At 44.7% G+C, this 17,318-nt stretch overlaps 1 protein-coding gene across 1 annotated transcript in view; it reads right to left on the bottom strand.

Annotated features, from left to right (window-relative positions):
- Positions 1-17,318, bottom strand: part of lipf (lipase, gastric) — a 146,928-nt gene that overhangs the window by 56,427 nt on the left and 73,183 nt on the right. Inside the window, exons 4-6 of the mRNA XM_084323497.1 lie at positions 14,710-14,908; positions 13,349-13,458; positions 11,687-11,823 (exon numbers count right to left, since the gene is read on the bottom strand). Of these exons, the coding sequence (XP_084179623.1) occupies positions 11,687-11,823; positions 13,349-13,458; positions 14,710-14,908 (446 nt within the window). The remainder of the gene's footprint in view (positions 1-11,686; positions 11,824-13,348; positions 13,459-14,709; positions 14,909-17,318) is intronic.

Genomic DNA, 17,318 nt, shown 5'->3' with positions numbered 1-17,318 from the left:
CCTTGTTGAGCAGGCGCCCCGACCGAACTGCCCCGCCTCTACTTCCTCAGGCGCCTAAGGAAGTTCCAAGTCAGTCAGAAGATCCTTAAGAACTTCTACTCATGTACAATAGAGAGCATCCTAACTGGCAACATCACCTCCTGGTTTGGGAATAGCACTGCACAAGACCGAAGCAGACTACAAAGAGTGACACGTTCAGCCGAACGCACAATCGGAGGGGGGCTCCCCACCCTCCAGAACATTTACAACAAGCGGTGCAGGGGCAAGGCTAAGAGAATCATTAAAGACTCCAGTCACCCGAACAACTGCCTCTTTGAACTGCTGCGGTCAGGAGTCTCAAGGCGAGCACAGAAAGACTCAGAAGAAGCTTCTATCCCCAGGCCATCAGGCTGCTTAACGAACAATGAACACTACACAACAACAACCATCAAACGCACATAGCACACACATCCACACACACACACTCACTTTAAACAAACACACTGTAGCACCCACTCCCCACACTTTATAGCACACACTCACTTTAAACAAACACACTGTAGCACCCACTCCCCACACTTTATATTTATTGATGAAGGATTGCACTACAACTCGTACACCTTACTGTAAATTGTACCTAAATTGTACCTCATCCCATTTCTGCTTTGCAGTATATAATATTGTACATTAGTACACTGCATAGTATTGTATATTATATGGTAACTCAGTTACGTCTATTCTGCATCGAACATTGTACATATGTCTATACTGAACACTGTGACCTCATTTTCTACTTCTAATTTACATGCTATACTATGTTATTTGATACTATCTTGTCTAGCACAGTCTCTGGAGCGTAACAGTAAGAAGCATTTTGTATGAAAGTATTCTGTACTTCTGTATGACAACTATTAAAGAAACTTGAACTGTAGGGGTTGCTATCCACAACACCCAGGACCCACCCACGGCTCCCCTCCCCCTAACTCAGCCAAACGAGTTAGTATAGCGATCAGCCCGAGCCAAGGCAATGCTGACTCTCCGGGAGTCGAGACCGCAGCCTCTTGCATTGGTGACGAGCACAATCTCCGCTACGCCACCTGACCACCGGGCTTATTCTAAGCTCAAGGTCTATATGGGCATCCCTCTCAGAGCGGTGGCGAGTGGGTGTTCTCGGCGCGCTCGGGAGGTTCCGTCCTAGGACGGTTACGGCGCTGTCCGTGATGCGCCTGCTTGGTATGATGGCATCTGCTCACTCTGTGGTCCCTCTTGGCCTCCTCTTCACGAGGAGGATACAGAGGTGGTTTTCCAGTATGGAAATAGACCCGATGAGAGGCAAGTGGAAGCGGCTGAAGGTTCCCATGTCAGTACTGGGGGACCTTGCCCTCTGGGGAGGGCCTGGGGCCCTCACCAGCGGGGTCTCCATGGGCAGCAGGCTGTCACACGTCACGGTCTTCACCAACGCCTCCCTCACGGGATGGGGGGGGGACATGTCGGGCCAACGCAGTAGGGGGCAGCTGGCAAGACCATGCTGCCCGGTCTGCGCTACATTCAATGTGTTGGAATTGAAGGCAGTCCTTCTGGTCCTCAAACGGCTCAGCCACCTTGTAGTGGGCAAGCATGTTTTGATCAGGACGGACAACACGACGTCAGCGTTGTATATCGACAGACAGGGAGGAGTACGCTCCCCCCGTCTGCACCGGGCGGCGGTCGAGCTCTGGCTATGGGCGTTCTCCATCTGCGCAGCCTGAGGGCTCTCCACATCCCCGGCAGGGTGAATGTGGGTGCAGGTGTGATGTCGCGGGGCGGTCCTCACCCTGATGAGTGGGGATTACGTCCAGACATAGTCTGGCAGGTCTGGGACCGATTCCGTGGCCGTCCGGGATTCTGTACGCTTTCCCCCCCCTTACACCTGATAGCTCAGCTGTTGGGGCAGGTACGTCGGGAGCGCGGGACTTGGTCCTGGTCGTGCCGGGGCTCAGCTGTGTGGTCCCCGGCCCTGATTCAGCTCTGTGTGGCCCCGCCGTGGCCTGTTCCGTGGTCACCGCGGGCCCTCTCTCAGGCACGCGGAACTCTGTTCTGCCTTCCTGTTCTGGGGCAGCCTCTAGGCTTGGCTGCTGACAGTGTGAATCTGGTGGGGATGCGTCTTGACTATTCTGTGGTTAACGCTATGCGGCTTACGCTGGGGAGTGGCGTATGGTCGAGTGTGGGGGCGGAACGTTGTTCAGCCACCCTCTCGTGGGACGTTCCTACTTGGCGCTCGGCGTCTCAAGCCGGTGGAACGTTCTCTGTCTCCGAGTGGGACCTCCAACTGGTCCTCGGCCGGTTGTCTGAGGCCCCGTTTGAGCCTCTTGAGCAGGCGTCTTTGGAACAGCTGTCTTTCAAGACTGCGTTCCTGCTGGCCATCACTTCCGCTAAGCGCGTGGGTGAGCTGTGTGCTCTCTCGGTGCGGCCTGAGTGCTTGTCTATTCGTGTCAATAGCGGTGTGGCTCTGAGGCCTAATCCGGTCTTCGTGCCAAAAAATATCCAGAGCTCTTTTTGCTCCAGGGATATTGTGATTCAGGCGTTTCATCCGCCTCCTCACGCTGGTGAGTTAGAGGTGTGACTTCACCTGTCGTGTCCCGTCCGGGCTTTGGGGGTTTACCTCAGTCGGACTTAGGACCTCAGGGCTACCAATCAGCTCTTTGTTTGTTACGGTGGCCCTCGCGCTGGTAAGGCACTGTCCAAGCAGCGCCTGTCACATTGGTTGTGCAAGGGCATTGCCCTTTGCTACACGTTGGCTGGGCTGGCCCCCCCCTGGGAGTGTCAGGGCGCACTCCACTCGTGGCTCTGCCGCCTTGTTAGGGGGGGCCTCGGTGGAGGACATCTGTGCTGCGGCCTCCTGGCCCTCCCCGGGTCCCTTCGTTAGGTTTTACCTCATGGACATGACTGGGGGTTCTGTCTCCCAGGCGGTTCTGAGGTCTGGGACCTCCCCTGCATCCCGCCTCTCGGTGGGTTAGCAGGGGTGTGTGGGTGTGTGCCACAGGGTGATGTGTCACACGTGGTCCCGCCTGTGCTGTGCGTTTTTAGGGGTATCTGGTTCCCTCTTTTTTCGCACTTTGGTGGAGTTGACTGCCGCCCCCCCTTCACTAGGATGGGCGGGTGGACGGGACTCCCCTCCCCCCTGGTAGTAGGGCTTGCAGGTCCTCAGGGGGTACAATTGTCGGGCCACGCGTCTACTCTGCCCCATATCTCATTATGGCGAAGAGTGAGACGGGAGGCCAGTAATGCTATATAACGAAAGGTTATCCTATAACCTAGTTATATGAATACTGGCTGAGCGTCTCGCTCTTAGCGCCCTGAGGTCCCTTGGTTGGGTTTTCTATGATAGAAACCTTTTCCCGAGGAAGGGGGAGTGTGACCATGTCCGGTGTCTTATAGGAGGACACTGGGGCCTGGTCAGGTGCATGGGTGCATTGTTTTGTTAATGAGCACAGTAGGTGCTGGAGATAAGAGATATCTCATTATGACGAAGAGCGAGACTCTCAGCCAGTATTCATATAACTAGGTTATAGGATAACCTTTCGTTTTGTTTCGTAGTGGCGTTTCAAATTGCCACTCTTCAAGAGCTACCGTTTCCTGGCATATTAGGCACATGGTTTGGTGCTCGGAGGATGAACGCATATTTTTCAGTCCATTCACCTTTGAATTGCAGCGATTTTCACTGTCTACTTTTCTTTTACTCGCCATCTTTGAACATGCCATATTTTTCTACTAGCTGCCTGCTGGCGAAACTAGGCTACTAGCTACATTTATCTCACAGAGATAGAACTGGGAATGAGGTTACTAGCTACAGTACCTGCAGATTAGACTACCTGTAGATGCGCTGTCAACTCGCTCTGACTGGGACCCGTTGAAAGAGACGACACGCATTCCGTGAAGACCCGCCCTACTCTGCCTCTGATTCGCAGACTGTGGGTTAGGGAAAAAAAACCTGACGGGATGCTGAATGTGATTGGACCAGAGTAGACAGACACAGACAGTGGAGCAGTGCAGCCGGACATGCAGAGCACTGCTTGCAGAGGAGATAGCAGAGAATTTTGAGGATGCCTGCCATACGCACCTGTGACAGGATATCTTTTCCTTCCACTTTATTTGATGTCACTCCGGAATCACGTTTCAACCAAGTCACTAACGTAACGTTGCTGTCAGGAGCCTGCGCTATGGTAGCCTACAAGTGATCAAATAAATAAAACGTCCAACTTGCGCAACGACTCGGCAAAAAGTTGTGCGCGGGCCGCACTAACACTAAACTTTGATGTCAAGTAGGGGGCCACAAAATATCATCCAGCGGGCCGCAATTGGCCCGCGGGCCGTGAGTTTGAGACCCCTGCTGTAGGTGATGGTGCGTGCATCTCATAGCTTGTGTAGGGTAGCAGGAATAGTGAACAGAACAGTATGGTGGTCACAGCTAGGTAAAGACACTGTATATTATTTGGGGTTGTACCAGTGGAGCATACAAGATCTAAAGTGTGACCTTTGGTGTGGGTGGGACCTATGATGTGCTGTGTGATATTAAAGCAGTCCAATAGAGAAATTAGATCAATGGCTGCGGAGCAGCTGGTGTTGTCCATGTGGATATTGAAATCACCAAGCAGGAGTGTGGAGGAGTAGGTGGTACAGACAGTGGTGAGGAGCTCGGATAGGTCAGACATGAAGGTAGTGGAGGCTTTGGGGGGGCGGTAGATGAGGACTACATGGAGTGGTTTAGGCCCAGGTAGTAAGAAAGCCACACACTCAAAGGAGGTGACAGTGGGTACTGGGAGCTCTTTAACCAGGTAGTCAGCCCGGTGAATCACAGCCAGCCCACCACCACGACCCGGAGTGCGTGGTTTCTGTATATAAGCATAGCCTGGGGATGTGGCTTGGTTGAGTGGGAGGAAGTCCTGTTGATTTTGCCAAGTTTCAGTAAGGCATAAAAAAATCTATTTTCCTGTCGGTTAATAATGTCATGCATAAGAAAAGATTTGTTATTGAGGGAGCGAACATTCTGGAGCATGAATGCTAGATTGGTGAGGGATGCTGGGGCAGATAGTGATGTAGGGATGTCAACACAAACCAGAGACCATAGATTGTGTAGCTGGAGGGGGCGGAGATTACATGCACGCGTGCCTCCCTTGAGTGCGTCCAATGATTGCGTTCACAGTGACCTTTTCTTTCTTTATTTCAGGGTCATCAGGATTGTCGGTCAGGAAGTTTCGGCCATTCTTTTTCAGGTTTCTTTGCTCGGTCTCCTCTTGTAGTTTTTTATCTTGGAAACGTTCTCCATACAAGCTGCTGCGATTATTAGTTGATTTCCAAAGTTCTCTTCAAGCTATCTTTTAGCTTCGTTGTAACCCTTCTTATGATTTGTACAGTATACTGACAACTTCTTACAAACTCTTTAGCCTGGCCTTCGGTAAACTGTTCAAGAAAGAATAGACAGTCTCTGTAGTTGTCAGTTTTTCTTCAATTGTATGCTTAAAGACTAGGATGAATGTTTCAGTTATTTTGTTCTGCCTTTTCATCACTTTTGCCAGGATGCTGTCTCCGGATGCTTCATTTAGATCAGTGCGAGACTGAGAGGCTTGGTTTTGAGTGGAAGTGGGCCGCACATGCCGGCTTCCACCAGCAGGGGCAGCACATCTTGCTTTAGTAGTATGGCTTGGCCACTGGTCCACCTCTTGGCTCCATCCTCTTCCTCATCCTCCTCATCACCATCCTCCTCCTCTTTGTCTTCATCAGCGTCGTCCTCCTCTTCATCTTCATCATCCTCTTCCTCATCAAATAGATTATATAATTGATCATTCATTTGTCCATTGTCATGGTGTTCAATTGAACATGCCTCTTCTTCTTGTTTTTGTTCCTCAAAACATGACAGTGTTCTTATTTTTGAAGCTATGGCTTCAATGTCAGTTTGCAGCTCAAGCTCCTCTTGTAAGGCCTTTATAGCTGCTTGTCTTGTTTCCACTTCATATTTCAAATCTCTTTGTTGTTTCTCAAGCTCTTGTTTTTTCAGTAACACTTTATAATAACACTCAGTTATAAGACATTTATAAGGTATTTGTAGATAATGAACTAATCATGAACAAACCATTTATATAGATTCGTAAATTATTATTAAATCATTTATAACTATATTTGTATAACATTTACAAATGAGTTATACATTATTTATAACTCATTATCAACATTGTTTGTACTTGATTTGTTCATCATTAAATAATGTTAGTAACACATTTGTAGATGCTTTGAAAATGGATATGAAAAAACTACTATACCTCCATTTATTTGTTCATGTTCAACAAATGATTTGTAAAACATTCTTAAAAGATTATTGTTAAATCTATGTCACAACGAGAAAAAGCAACCAAGTCCTCACTCAGTGGCAAGAAGCCATTGTCTCTCTCTGATGCATACATAATAAAATAATGTATGACTGAAGTGATGGAGACCATGTTTGAAGGCAAACAAAAGCAAATCCCCCTCAGTGTGAGGGTTTCGGTCAGGGATAGGAGAGTAGACCCCAAATGCAGATAACACGAGCAGAGAGAGAAGAAGCTGAGACGACGGATGAAAGTGAACAGGCTTTTACTGAGTAGATTCGACAAGGATACACGTTACAAACGGTAGCAAAACAAAAGCAAATTGCAAAACCCGGAAACAAACTATACACAGCAAAGCTGGCAAAAAAGGTGGACTAAAAGAGGAACGGACCCACAGGCAATACAGGTGACAAAAAGTGAGTACGTGACCGAACCGACTATGAATGAAAATACAATGAAACAAGGAAATGGCGCGGCAATGAGTGAGAGGCACGGGGAGGTCTAAATAGAGCCTGTGAATAATAATTACTAATGAGTGCCAGCTGGCATAGGCCAGGCAGGTGAACACAGAATTAGTAAAAGAAAACTCACAACATTGTTAAAAGCATGTGTACAGGAATATCTAAAGAAACATGTAAAACAAAGAGCCCTTAAAAGGAACATACATATGTAAAGAAGTTAACACTATTAAAAACCTGTGTAAAGGGAATGCGCCTTAAAGGAAACACAAGTAAAGTATTAACACTATAAAAACATATCGCTGCTGGCGGGACAAAACCTCATAACTCCAAAAACCCAACTTTTCAGCAGATGAAAAATAGGAACACAGATTTGAGGGTGAATAGAGTTAGGAGGTTTAGACAGATGATCGGTTTAATGCTTTCCCATTGTTTAAACTTTGTAAAACCCACACACACACATGGAGGATGATCTACAGAGTTGATTTATATAAAAAAATATATATATATTAAAAATGGAGTTATGAGGTTTTGTCCCGCCAGCAGCGATATGCAAAAGAGATGAACCTTTAAAGGGACATGAAAAGGATACCTTAAAGGAAACATATGAAAAGGTTGAACCTTTCAGGAACATATGTAAGGATAAACCTTTTAAAACAACAGCTACACACCACACAACATGAACAGAGAAAACACAGCACCAATATTTTTCAGCAGACCTAGACAAAAATGCCACAGAGTCCAGGATCTGGAGTTGCTGCGTTTGGCCACCAGAGGGCGGCAGAAAACCACTGTTCACATTGTTCGAGCATGATCCCTGGCTGGGACCATGACACTCAGATCGCACAGCAACCAGAATAACTGAAATACTGGCCGGTGATTTGATTAAACAGCTTTGTGATAGAATGCACAGCGCATTTCCATAGCTGTGGATGAGTCCACTGACACCACTGAGAAGCCTATGTTCTGAAGAACCGTTCATGTTCTGAAGAACTATTCATGTTCTGAAATGTTATTGCTAAAGATTGAGAAGATTGGATCAGTTGTACTTTTTTTTGGAATACTTGAAACCCTTTTTTTGTGGAATATTTGATGCGGCCCAGCCTCACCCAGACTCTACCTCCAGCGGCCCCCAGGTAAATTGAGTTTGAGACCCCAGGTGTAGACATATTTGATGTGGTGGGTGCTAACGTTACAATTGAATGATGTGTTTGTTCCTAATGTGATGATGACATGTTATTAAATAATATAATTATTATTTGTATTTTCAGGCTCTATCAGCACCTATACAGCCTGAAAATACAAATAATTATTACCCTCATGTAGCATACACGTCGGCCCACATACTGAGCACACATTAGCCAGCCAGCAACTGCATTCCCAGGAATGAGGAAAGGTCCAATGAAACACCCCCGTGGAATATGAAATAATGGACTAAGCAAACTATGAGAAACTTCACTGAGAGCGAGATTGATGTTAGAAAGCATTTCGTTGGGGAACAATCTTATTTGGAAACATGACATGATAATAGTATTTAGCTTTTTATTTTAAACAATATTTAATCGTGTTTGGAGGTGGGTGTTCTGCGTCTGCCGCCCAGTGCCAAACAAGCAGGCCAACTGCACTCTAAATGGCTCTTGTGCGCGAGTCCGTTATAATTGCGCTCCTGTTGGATCTGGTTGGTCAGAGTCATTAACTATGGCTTCAGTGGATAACCCCGATCACCTGCATTTAAGTGATATTTTAATTACAGATACCCCAGTAATAACATTACAATTTAATCAAATACAATGCGTGCGTTCCTCCCGGTCACCAGCAGCGACATGTATCAGCCAAATGCGCATTGCATGTACATTGACTGAGTGGAATCTCTTTCTATTCACATAACTGAATTTGTGATGGAGTGTTGACAGCTACATGGGTGGTACAGTCTATTGCTCGATCCATCTCCAATATCACGATGGGCCGCGACGGTGGCCTCCCGTGGGTGGAGAGGACTTGAATATGCACAGGATGGAATTTGTGCGTTTTGTTCCACACTCCAATTTGGGTCCCAAATTGCAGTACAAATCAAGGAGAATGTGTCTCGGGTAGCGGACTCTACTTAATTATGTTCTCTCTGCAAATAGACTGCCCTGAAAACAGCTCCCCACTGAAGGAAATCGATGTTTTTCAAAGTGTATATAATGTATAAATATTGGTGGATGACAGCATCTACTTATAGCCATCTCAGAGGAGGAGGACGGCAAAGAGAATCAGTGTGTTAGCAGCAGACTAAGATAGAGCCCAGGGCTTCGAGGTCGTTCAGCTTGTTAAACATAAATACTGATGGACTGAGAACAGTGCAGATTTGGTCAGAGAGAACTATGGAGAGTTTGACATCGAACCATACTAAAGGTTAAAAGCAGTTGCCATGGCAGCGTCAAATAGTAACGAGAAAGGGGGCGGGCCCCCGTTGCTAGGGCGAAGACGTTATGATGTGTTTCCTTCCGGGGTAAGTTAGATCTAGACACGAAGCTGACGCGAGCGGACGTGGATCAGAGACTTTCATCCCTCTCTCACCCTCGCCGGGTGGGGGAGGGGAGATGACACATCATCATTAGCTTCGGCTAACGGGAAATGGTGTTTGGCTCCGACAAGGCCCAGAACCATCGGACTAATGACAGGCGAGACGGTGGAGACAAATTAACTAGGACTTTTCAAGGACAATACAATACATCTGATTACGAGGCTCTGTTTATGGAAAAGAGATCACGTTGCAGTGTCGTTTCTTCTGACTATGGATTTACTAACAAGGGGTTGATACAGTGTGTGACAGCTAATGAGAGATCGAAGTAAAATTACACAATGCGGAGGCCGGTCACGGAACAGCAGGTGACGAGTGAATTAAATGAGTAAAGGCTGGAAACACTGTTATCTAACACCGCAGAGTACACACCATGCTGCATTAATTCGGAAAGACCTATTCCAAATGCTATTCATAGGGTTTGACAATAATTACACTACTGTCGCTATTTTACAATTACCTATAATTAATTACGGTCATACCGAAGACGTCGGTGTTGAAACGAATGCATGAAAGCTTATTCCGTCCGTCTTCAGTCTTCCTATTCTACCGCTTGGTGACAGGTACGCATGGTCTGAGCTGTGCGTATATATATTGTAAATTTTTGTCAATTTAATAGGGAATGACAAGCAGCCACTACAAAGTAGGAAAGATTCCCTCATGAAAGAAAGGATACAGAGTGTTTGTTTGTTTTTTCACTCCTAGGTGCGCTACCTCACCTCAAATATTGCACATGGAAACAACTCACAAACAGCAATATACTTTACTGAATAAAATATATTTCAGAACAGGTCCCGCATGTTTTTATGCATATGTTCAATAATCTCAACATCTCAGTCTAATGGACGACTGGTTCGGATAAACAAAGTTCTACTGTGACAGAGTTTACGAAACCACTGGGTTTGCTGCAAGCCACTGGATCACTGCAGTACTGTTTAACCACTGGAAAGTATGGAGTAAATGTTCCATAGTAGCTCGCTTTAAATTGTGTCATTCAGTGGCGTAACTCTCTCTCCAGGTGTGCCGGGGACAGATTTGTGGGCGTGGCGAGTGACGTCGCTGGGGGGGGGGGTTACCTCAATTTTTTTTTAATACCAGGGGTGCAATACCGCATTTTCCCAGGCGGTGGCGCCATTTCTCCATGTAAACGACACACTGAGCTCATACATACAGAATTTCCATTGCATTCAGAGATCTCCAGGTAATGGTCTTTGCTATGGCAAATTGCTCTTAGAAATGGGAGTCAAGCAAACTTGTTAAAGTGTACAGCATGTGAATCAAATGTGGGATTGTTGTGACAAAGCTACAGCATAGAATTCTAAAGAAGCAAATCAAAATCCTTACTCCTGATTCCCCCAAAACACAACACTGCAGTAAATGAACTCATGCTGAAATTCTTCTTTCAACATGAGATCACTGCAATAACCAGAGGAACGTGCCAAAAAAACAGGGTCCAACTCATCTGTGAACTAAAGAGCACTTTCAAGCATTTCTAATTGCCACTTCATCTGCAGAAAATGAAATGTCATGTTTATCTCCAATCCAGTTAAAAGAGTTTCTCACACCAAGAAAACCTATTTTATCTTTTAGTGGAATGAACATTGCCGGCATCAGAATACATTTGACTTCTGGTCTTCATATAATCTATCAACAAAACGGGGGGAACAGAATGAAGAACAATTAAAACAATTTGCGATCATGAAACGTTTGGAGTCTAGAATATCTGATGAGTAATCGGTAAACATTATTCTTTTAAGTATAATTTTCTTCTTCTATGTCACACATACACTGTAGGCATGCGTTCTTCATGGGACGGGGGTGCACTAAGTGCAAGCCCAGATAAGTACTCGCTATTTGCATATCAATAGCGCCGGTCGTATTTAACACACCTGATGACCGGCGCTATTGATATGCAAATAGCGAGTGCAATCCCAGTTGATTTCAGGAACGCACCACTCACTGCACACACACACACACACACACACACACACTGCTGGTGTCGTCACTGCTGCTGGTTTAGCTCTAGATAAGGGCAAGAATGCGACCCCCATCTACTCCTCTTTGCATAATAATAGGACAGGTAGTCAGAAGGGGGGGGGACATAACTGCATTCTGAAAAAATGCGGGGGACACATTCCAAAGACCCCCGTGGGAGTTACGCCCCTGGTGTCATTGCTTGCTGGAAAATATACAGCAAAAGGGAATATGTCTGATACAATGGAGTGAGTGTACCAAAACATACTGTACTTTGAAGCAAGTTTGGGGAGTATGAATACAACATAAGAATAGCTGCTGAGGTTTGTTTATTCATGTATTTAATATATTTGTTCATTTGTACTTACCCAAATTAAGAATTCAGGTAGGACAGACAGTTTTGTCATGGGACTGTTGGTAAAAGCCACGGTTGCTACTGGAGCCAAACCAAAGAACATCTTGATCTTACTGGCCAACTCTGGCATCGTGGAGAAGGCCATGAAGGCTGGAGTCAAGCACACACACACGCACGCACACACACACACACACACACACACACACACACATACAGAGATGATTATTGTAATGTATCGATGTTACATCCCAATGTATTTGCTTCCCCAGTGTTTGTTTTGTCTCCATTTTGTTTCCTCCCGTCAGACAGAACCCGTCCACCACCATTGGTCCCTGCCATTCCTGCCCCTCCATTGGTAGACTACTATGCAGCACATCACCGATTGGTGGATGGGTTTCAGGATTCCTGCACCCAATCCTGAACCATCACCCACCACCCAATTCCGGATCACCACACCCTGTTTTAAACCTGGCTGCTCAGATCATTCATTCTCTCTCTGGCATGAGGCTAGGCCTGTTTTATATTTTGGTGCCTTTGTGTAATTGCCATGTCATTGAGCAATTGTTTGTACCACCTTGTGTGGCCATAGAGAGCTTGAATGAATTAATGATATGTACGTTGTATCCTTGAAGTTATATATTGTTTTGTTATACGTGTAGTTGGCAGTCGTTTTCTGTCCTGCCATATATATATTTAACTGTCCTGTATTATATCACTAATGTGTGTTATTTTCTCGTTTTCAGGAAGCACTGATGGGGTGAGCTGCCTTTTCATTTGGGTATTGTTTTCTCCTGTTTGTTGGTAAGGGTTTAGGTTAGGGATGTCCGATATTATCGGCCTACCGATATTATCGGCCGATATTGGCATTAAAATGTGATATCGGAAAATATCGGTATCGGTTTTCAAAAAAAAAAAAAAATTATTTAATTTATTTACATTTCTATAACCTTTATTTACCCAGGCAAGCAAGTAAGAACAAATTCTGATTTTATTTATTGTCAAAAGTATGCATAATGTTGTGTTAATTCCACAACAAGAGATGTGTAATGTTAATTACCTGAAATTATTCCGTTTTTTGGGGGGGGGGAACCCTGCATACAGTATATCGGTATCGGTTGATATCGGTATCGGAAATTAAGAGTTGGACAATATCGGTATATCGGTATCGGTAAAAAAGCCAATATCGAGCATCCCTAGTTTAGGTTATGGAATGTCATTTCTTTTTACCTTTGTTTTGGAGAATAGTGAGTTTGTTGTTTTGGCCTTGGCTCACCCTTGCGTTACCTGTGCTTCCTTGTATGTCAATAAATATCCTTTTTGTTTACAAACCTGGTCATCCTTTCCGTCAACCAATGTTTATGTTACCGCCCTGTTACCCTTAGACCTCAGGGGTCATAACAATTGATTATTAACTTTATGGATTCCAGTGCATGTAGACCTTAAGTGTTGACAAAAAAAGACATTACAGCTGGTGACCTTTTTTACACTGCCGCTTCAAAATTCTAAATCCCCTTATCAGAGAAAGAAGTCAATATTGGAACATGCCGTTCAAGGTAAAGAACCTGTGTGAACCACAGATGAAGCTAGTTTAATAACCCATTCATTTTCCCATGCTGAAGGAACTGCCCTCCCTTATTTGGGCACAAGACTGACTACGTGAGATGTCTGTCTTTACCTATGGTGGTTCCCTGTGAGTGTCCAATGTAGAAGATCTGCTCCTGGCCTGTTGTATTCAGGATGTGGTCCACCACTGCTGGAAGATCCTTCTGAGCCATCTCGTCATAGCTACAGGCATACAGAGAAAGAGGTGAGGGTGGGTGGGTAGAGAGAGGCAGGAAGAGATGGAGAGGGGTAGATAGAAAAACTCAGAACAAATCAGCAACATAAAACATACATTTATGTTTGTGTGAGTGACTCCTACACACTCCTGTACTACAAATGTATATGTTATGGCACAATAAAATAACAGTTTGCTTGTCTGGTATTGACTGTAAAAAAAAATAAGAAAAAAGGGCTTGTGAAGTGAACTGTTTGGTTGTTATTGAAAGTGTTTACATTTGTCTTTTGGCTTGGGCTGACTGGGTGGAGTAATAGGCTTCAGCTGGGGATTCTCCCCTGCCTCAGTTTGGCGTTGGGGATATGTGATGTGGGGATGGCTGATTTAAGCAGCCACATGTAACCTGGGTCAAGCTAATTAGACCTGGGACCTGTTGTGCAGGTAATCAGCCATCCCCACATCACAACCGGCTTACATGTTCTTTACAGGGGCGTCGTTTTGGTATGGCAAGGTATGGCACTCGCCATACCTTGGCTAAAATTTTTTAAATAAATAAATAAAAACTAAAAAAATATGTATAATTACAAATTTTGTATGTTGATTTAGAATTCGAATTTCAACATTATGAACGAAGCTTCGAACTATTCTGTACAGCCCTAGCATGTTTTGATATTGTCAATTATCTCACTTTTACTAGGTGACTTTTACTATAGGTGACTAACTCAAATATGCCACAAAAAAAGGAAAATGGACATACAGACGTTTTTTAATCAAAGGGCAGCAGAGACAAGTGATACAGGGACACAGGTATGGTCTTACAATTAGTGATTATAACAGTGCAGTTCAGCATTCAGTAACCCATACTTTTTGTGAACGTGTTTTTGATACTACATTCTGTTGAACACACACCTCAAAACCGTACCTAAGGAAAATTGGCTCAATTGCAAGAAAAATAATAGACAGTTATGATATTACATTCTGCATGATTTGTATGCAAAATATTGTGGTTCCCTGCTTTAGTCTGTTGACACATTTCTATACTAAAAATGCTTGTGTAGTCCTGTGTCATACCTAAATGTCATATAAGTGAATTGTATAGAAACAACTCACCAAAAGTGACTATTGCGCAACTGATTTGACAAAAAAAATCCACCAAGGGGGCGAAACCCCCCCTTCACCCCCCCACCCTCCCTAATTGCCATACCTTGGCTTTTACTGAAACAACGCCACAGGTTCTTTATAACACCTGCGTCTCTAACCTGAACTTCCAGAAGGCTTCTTGGTCTGGCTTCAGTGTTGCGTGTTTTGACGACCAGGTGTTCCCCCTGCTGTTCCCGATCCACACGTCATAGCCGGCCTCAGCCAGCACGAAACCCAGGCTGCTCTCTGGAGGGTTGGTTATCCAGTTAGAACCCGCTGCTAGGAAACCGTGCTGAAGAAACACAACTGGTCTGGGACCTGGGGAAAGCAATAAACATATTGATACATAAGATATATTATTACTAGGGATGCTCGATACTGGCTTTTTTACGATACTGTGATGGAGCTTAAAGGACTGTATATAAATTTCACCTTAGGGGGTTGGTCGGATGCCTTAACTGCCAAACTAATTGTACCAAATTACACGCTGAGTAAACTAACTTAAAATGGAGTCACCTAGACTAGAAAGAGCGAGGAAACTGTTTGAATCATAATGCCATTTTTATATAAACAAGGGGGGAAAAACATACATACAAATATTATTATTACTTTATACAATTCCTAATTAAAATACTATGGGCGCCCAAATGGTTCTATTAAAGTGTTCTGGCCAACGTTGCCGCGGTTACCAATGCAGCAGAGGAACAATTCCCTCTGCCGGACGAGAGAGGTGGAGAGAGTTAGTAATCCTGGTGGTGAGAATAACCCGGAGGCGTGAATGCCTTCTACAACAGAACTGCGTTTCCGCGTTGCTCTGATTGGCCACTGACCCCACGTGACCCTACCCTATTACACGCCCCCTTATCGACGCGTGTTATGCGACGCTCTACAGCTCTTTCGCTGACTTCCTCGCAGAACAGCTGTTTCCGTATTTATAATATTGGAAACGCTGCGCTGTGAGCGCTCATATTGGAAACGCCGCGCTGTGAGCGCTGTGAAGCACCTCTGTATTAAATGCCGACTCATCAATCAATCAATAACAACATTAACGATAATGTTAGCATTAGGCTAACGCCAAGCTGTAATGTTACCAGTCTCGCGTCTATCTGCTAACGTTAGCATTAGGTAATAACCGGTTTAAAATGGATGGTGATTACCTCACGTTGTGTCTATTTTGCTAACGCCGACTCATCAATCAATCAATAACAACATTAACGATAACGTTAACGTTAGCATTAGGCTAACGCCAAGCTGTAATGTTACCAGTCTCGCGTCTATCTGCTAACGTTAGCATTAGGTAATAACCGGTTTAAAATGGATGGTGATTACCTTACGTTGTGTCTATTCTGCTAGCATTAACGTTACTAGTACAAACAATCAAACCAAAACATTGACATCTAACTTATCTTTAGATATTTACTCAACCTCTAATGTCTAACTATGAATGAATACAATACTCTAACTTAACATCTTTAGCTAATAAAGTACTCAACCTCTACTGTCTTTAACTATGAACAAACACAACACTCTAACTTACCATATTTAGATAATAAAGTACTCAACCGAGTAGAGTGTAGACAAGTACACTCAGTCCTACTGTAAAAGCATGGGTCACTCTGAGCCCCAAGTACACTCAGTCCTACTGTAAGAGCATGGGTCTGAGCCCTAAGTACACTCAGTCCTACTGTAAGAGCATGGGTTTGAGCCCCAAGTACACTCCGTCCTACTGTAAGAGCATGGGTCTGAGCCCCAAGTACACTCCGTCCTACTGTAAGAGCATGGGTCACTCTGAGCCCCAAGTACACTCAGTCCTACTGTAAGAGCATGGGTCTGAGCCCCAAGTACACTCCGTCCTACTGTAAGAGCATGGGTCTGGGCCCCAAGTACACTCCGTCCTACTGTAAGAGCATGGGTCACTCTGAGCCCTAAGTACACTCAGTTCTACTGTAAGAGCATGGGTCACTCTGAGCCCTAGTACACTCAGTCCTACTGTAAGAGCATGGGTCACTCTGAGCCCCAAGTACACTCCGTCCTACTGTAAGAGCATGGGTCTGAGCCCCAAGTACACTCAGTCCTACTGTAAGAGCATGGGTCTGAGCCCTAAGCACACTCAGTTCTATATCAGGATCTCCCTGTGAAAGCATACCACAAGAAGACTTTAACTTGAGACAATCTCAGATTGTCACGTCTCCCCCTCTTAACGTGTGCTACGACCCTGCCATAGACCCGATACAAGCGGCCATAAACTGCAGCAGAGGTTCAGTCCAGTGATTGCCTTGCTGGACAAACCATAAGCCCAGATCATAGAGTGTTGTGTTTGTTCATAGTTAAAGACAGTAGAGGTTGAGTACTTTATTATCTAAAGATGGTAAGTTAGTGTTGTGTTTGTTCATAGTTAAAGACAGTAGAGGTTGAGTACTTTATTATCTAAAGATGGTAAGTTAGTGTTGTGTTTGTTCATAGTTAAAGACAGTAGAGGTTGAGTACTTTATTAGCTAAAGATGTTAAGTTAGAGTGTTGTGTTCATTCATAGTTAGACATTAGAGGTTGAGTAAATATCTAAAGATAAGTTAGATGTCAATGTTTTGGTTTGATTGTTTGTACTAGTAACGTTAATGCTAGCAGAATAGACACAACGTGAGGTAATCACCATCCATTTTAAACCGGTTATTACCTAATGCTAACGTTAGCAGATAGACGCGAGACTGGTAACATTACAGCTTGGCGT

This window comes from Notolepis coatsorum, assembly GCF_963971535.1.
Source record: "Notolepis coatsorum genome assembly, chromosome: 10".
NCBI lineage: Eukaryota > Metazoa > Chordata > Actinopteri > Aulopiformes > Paralepididae > Notolepis > Notolepis coatsorum.
Note: the sequence above shows the minus strand (reverse complement) of the source record. Positions and strands in the feature narration are given on the sequence as shown.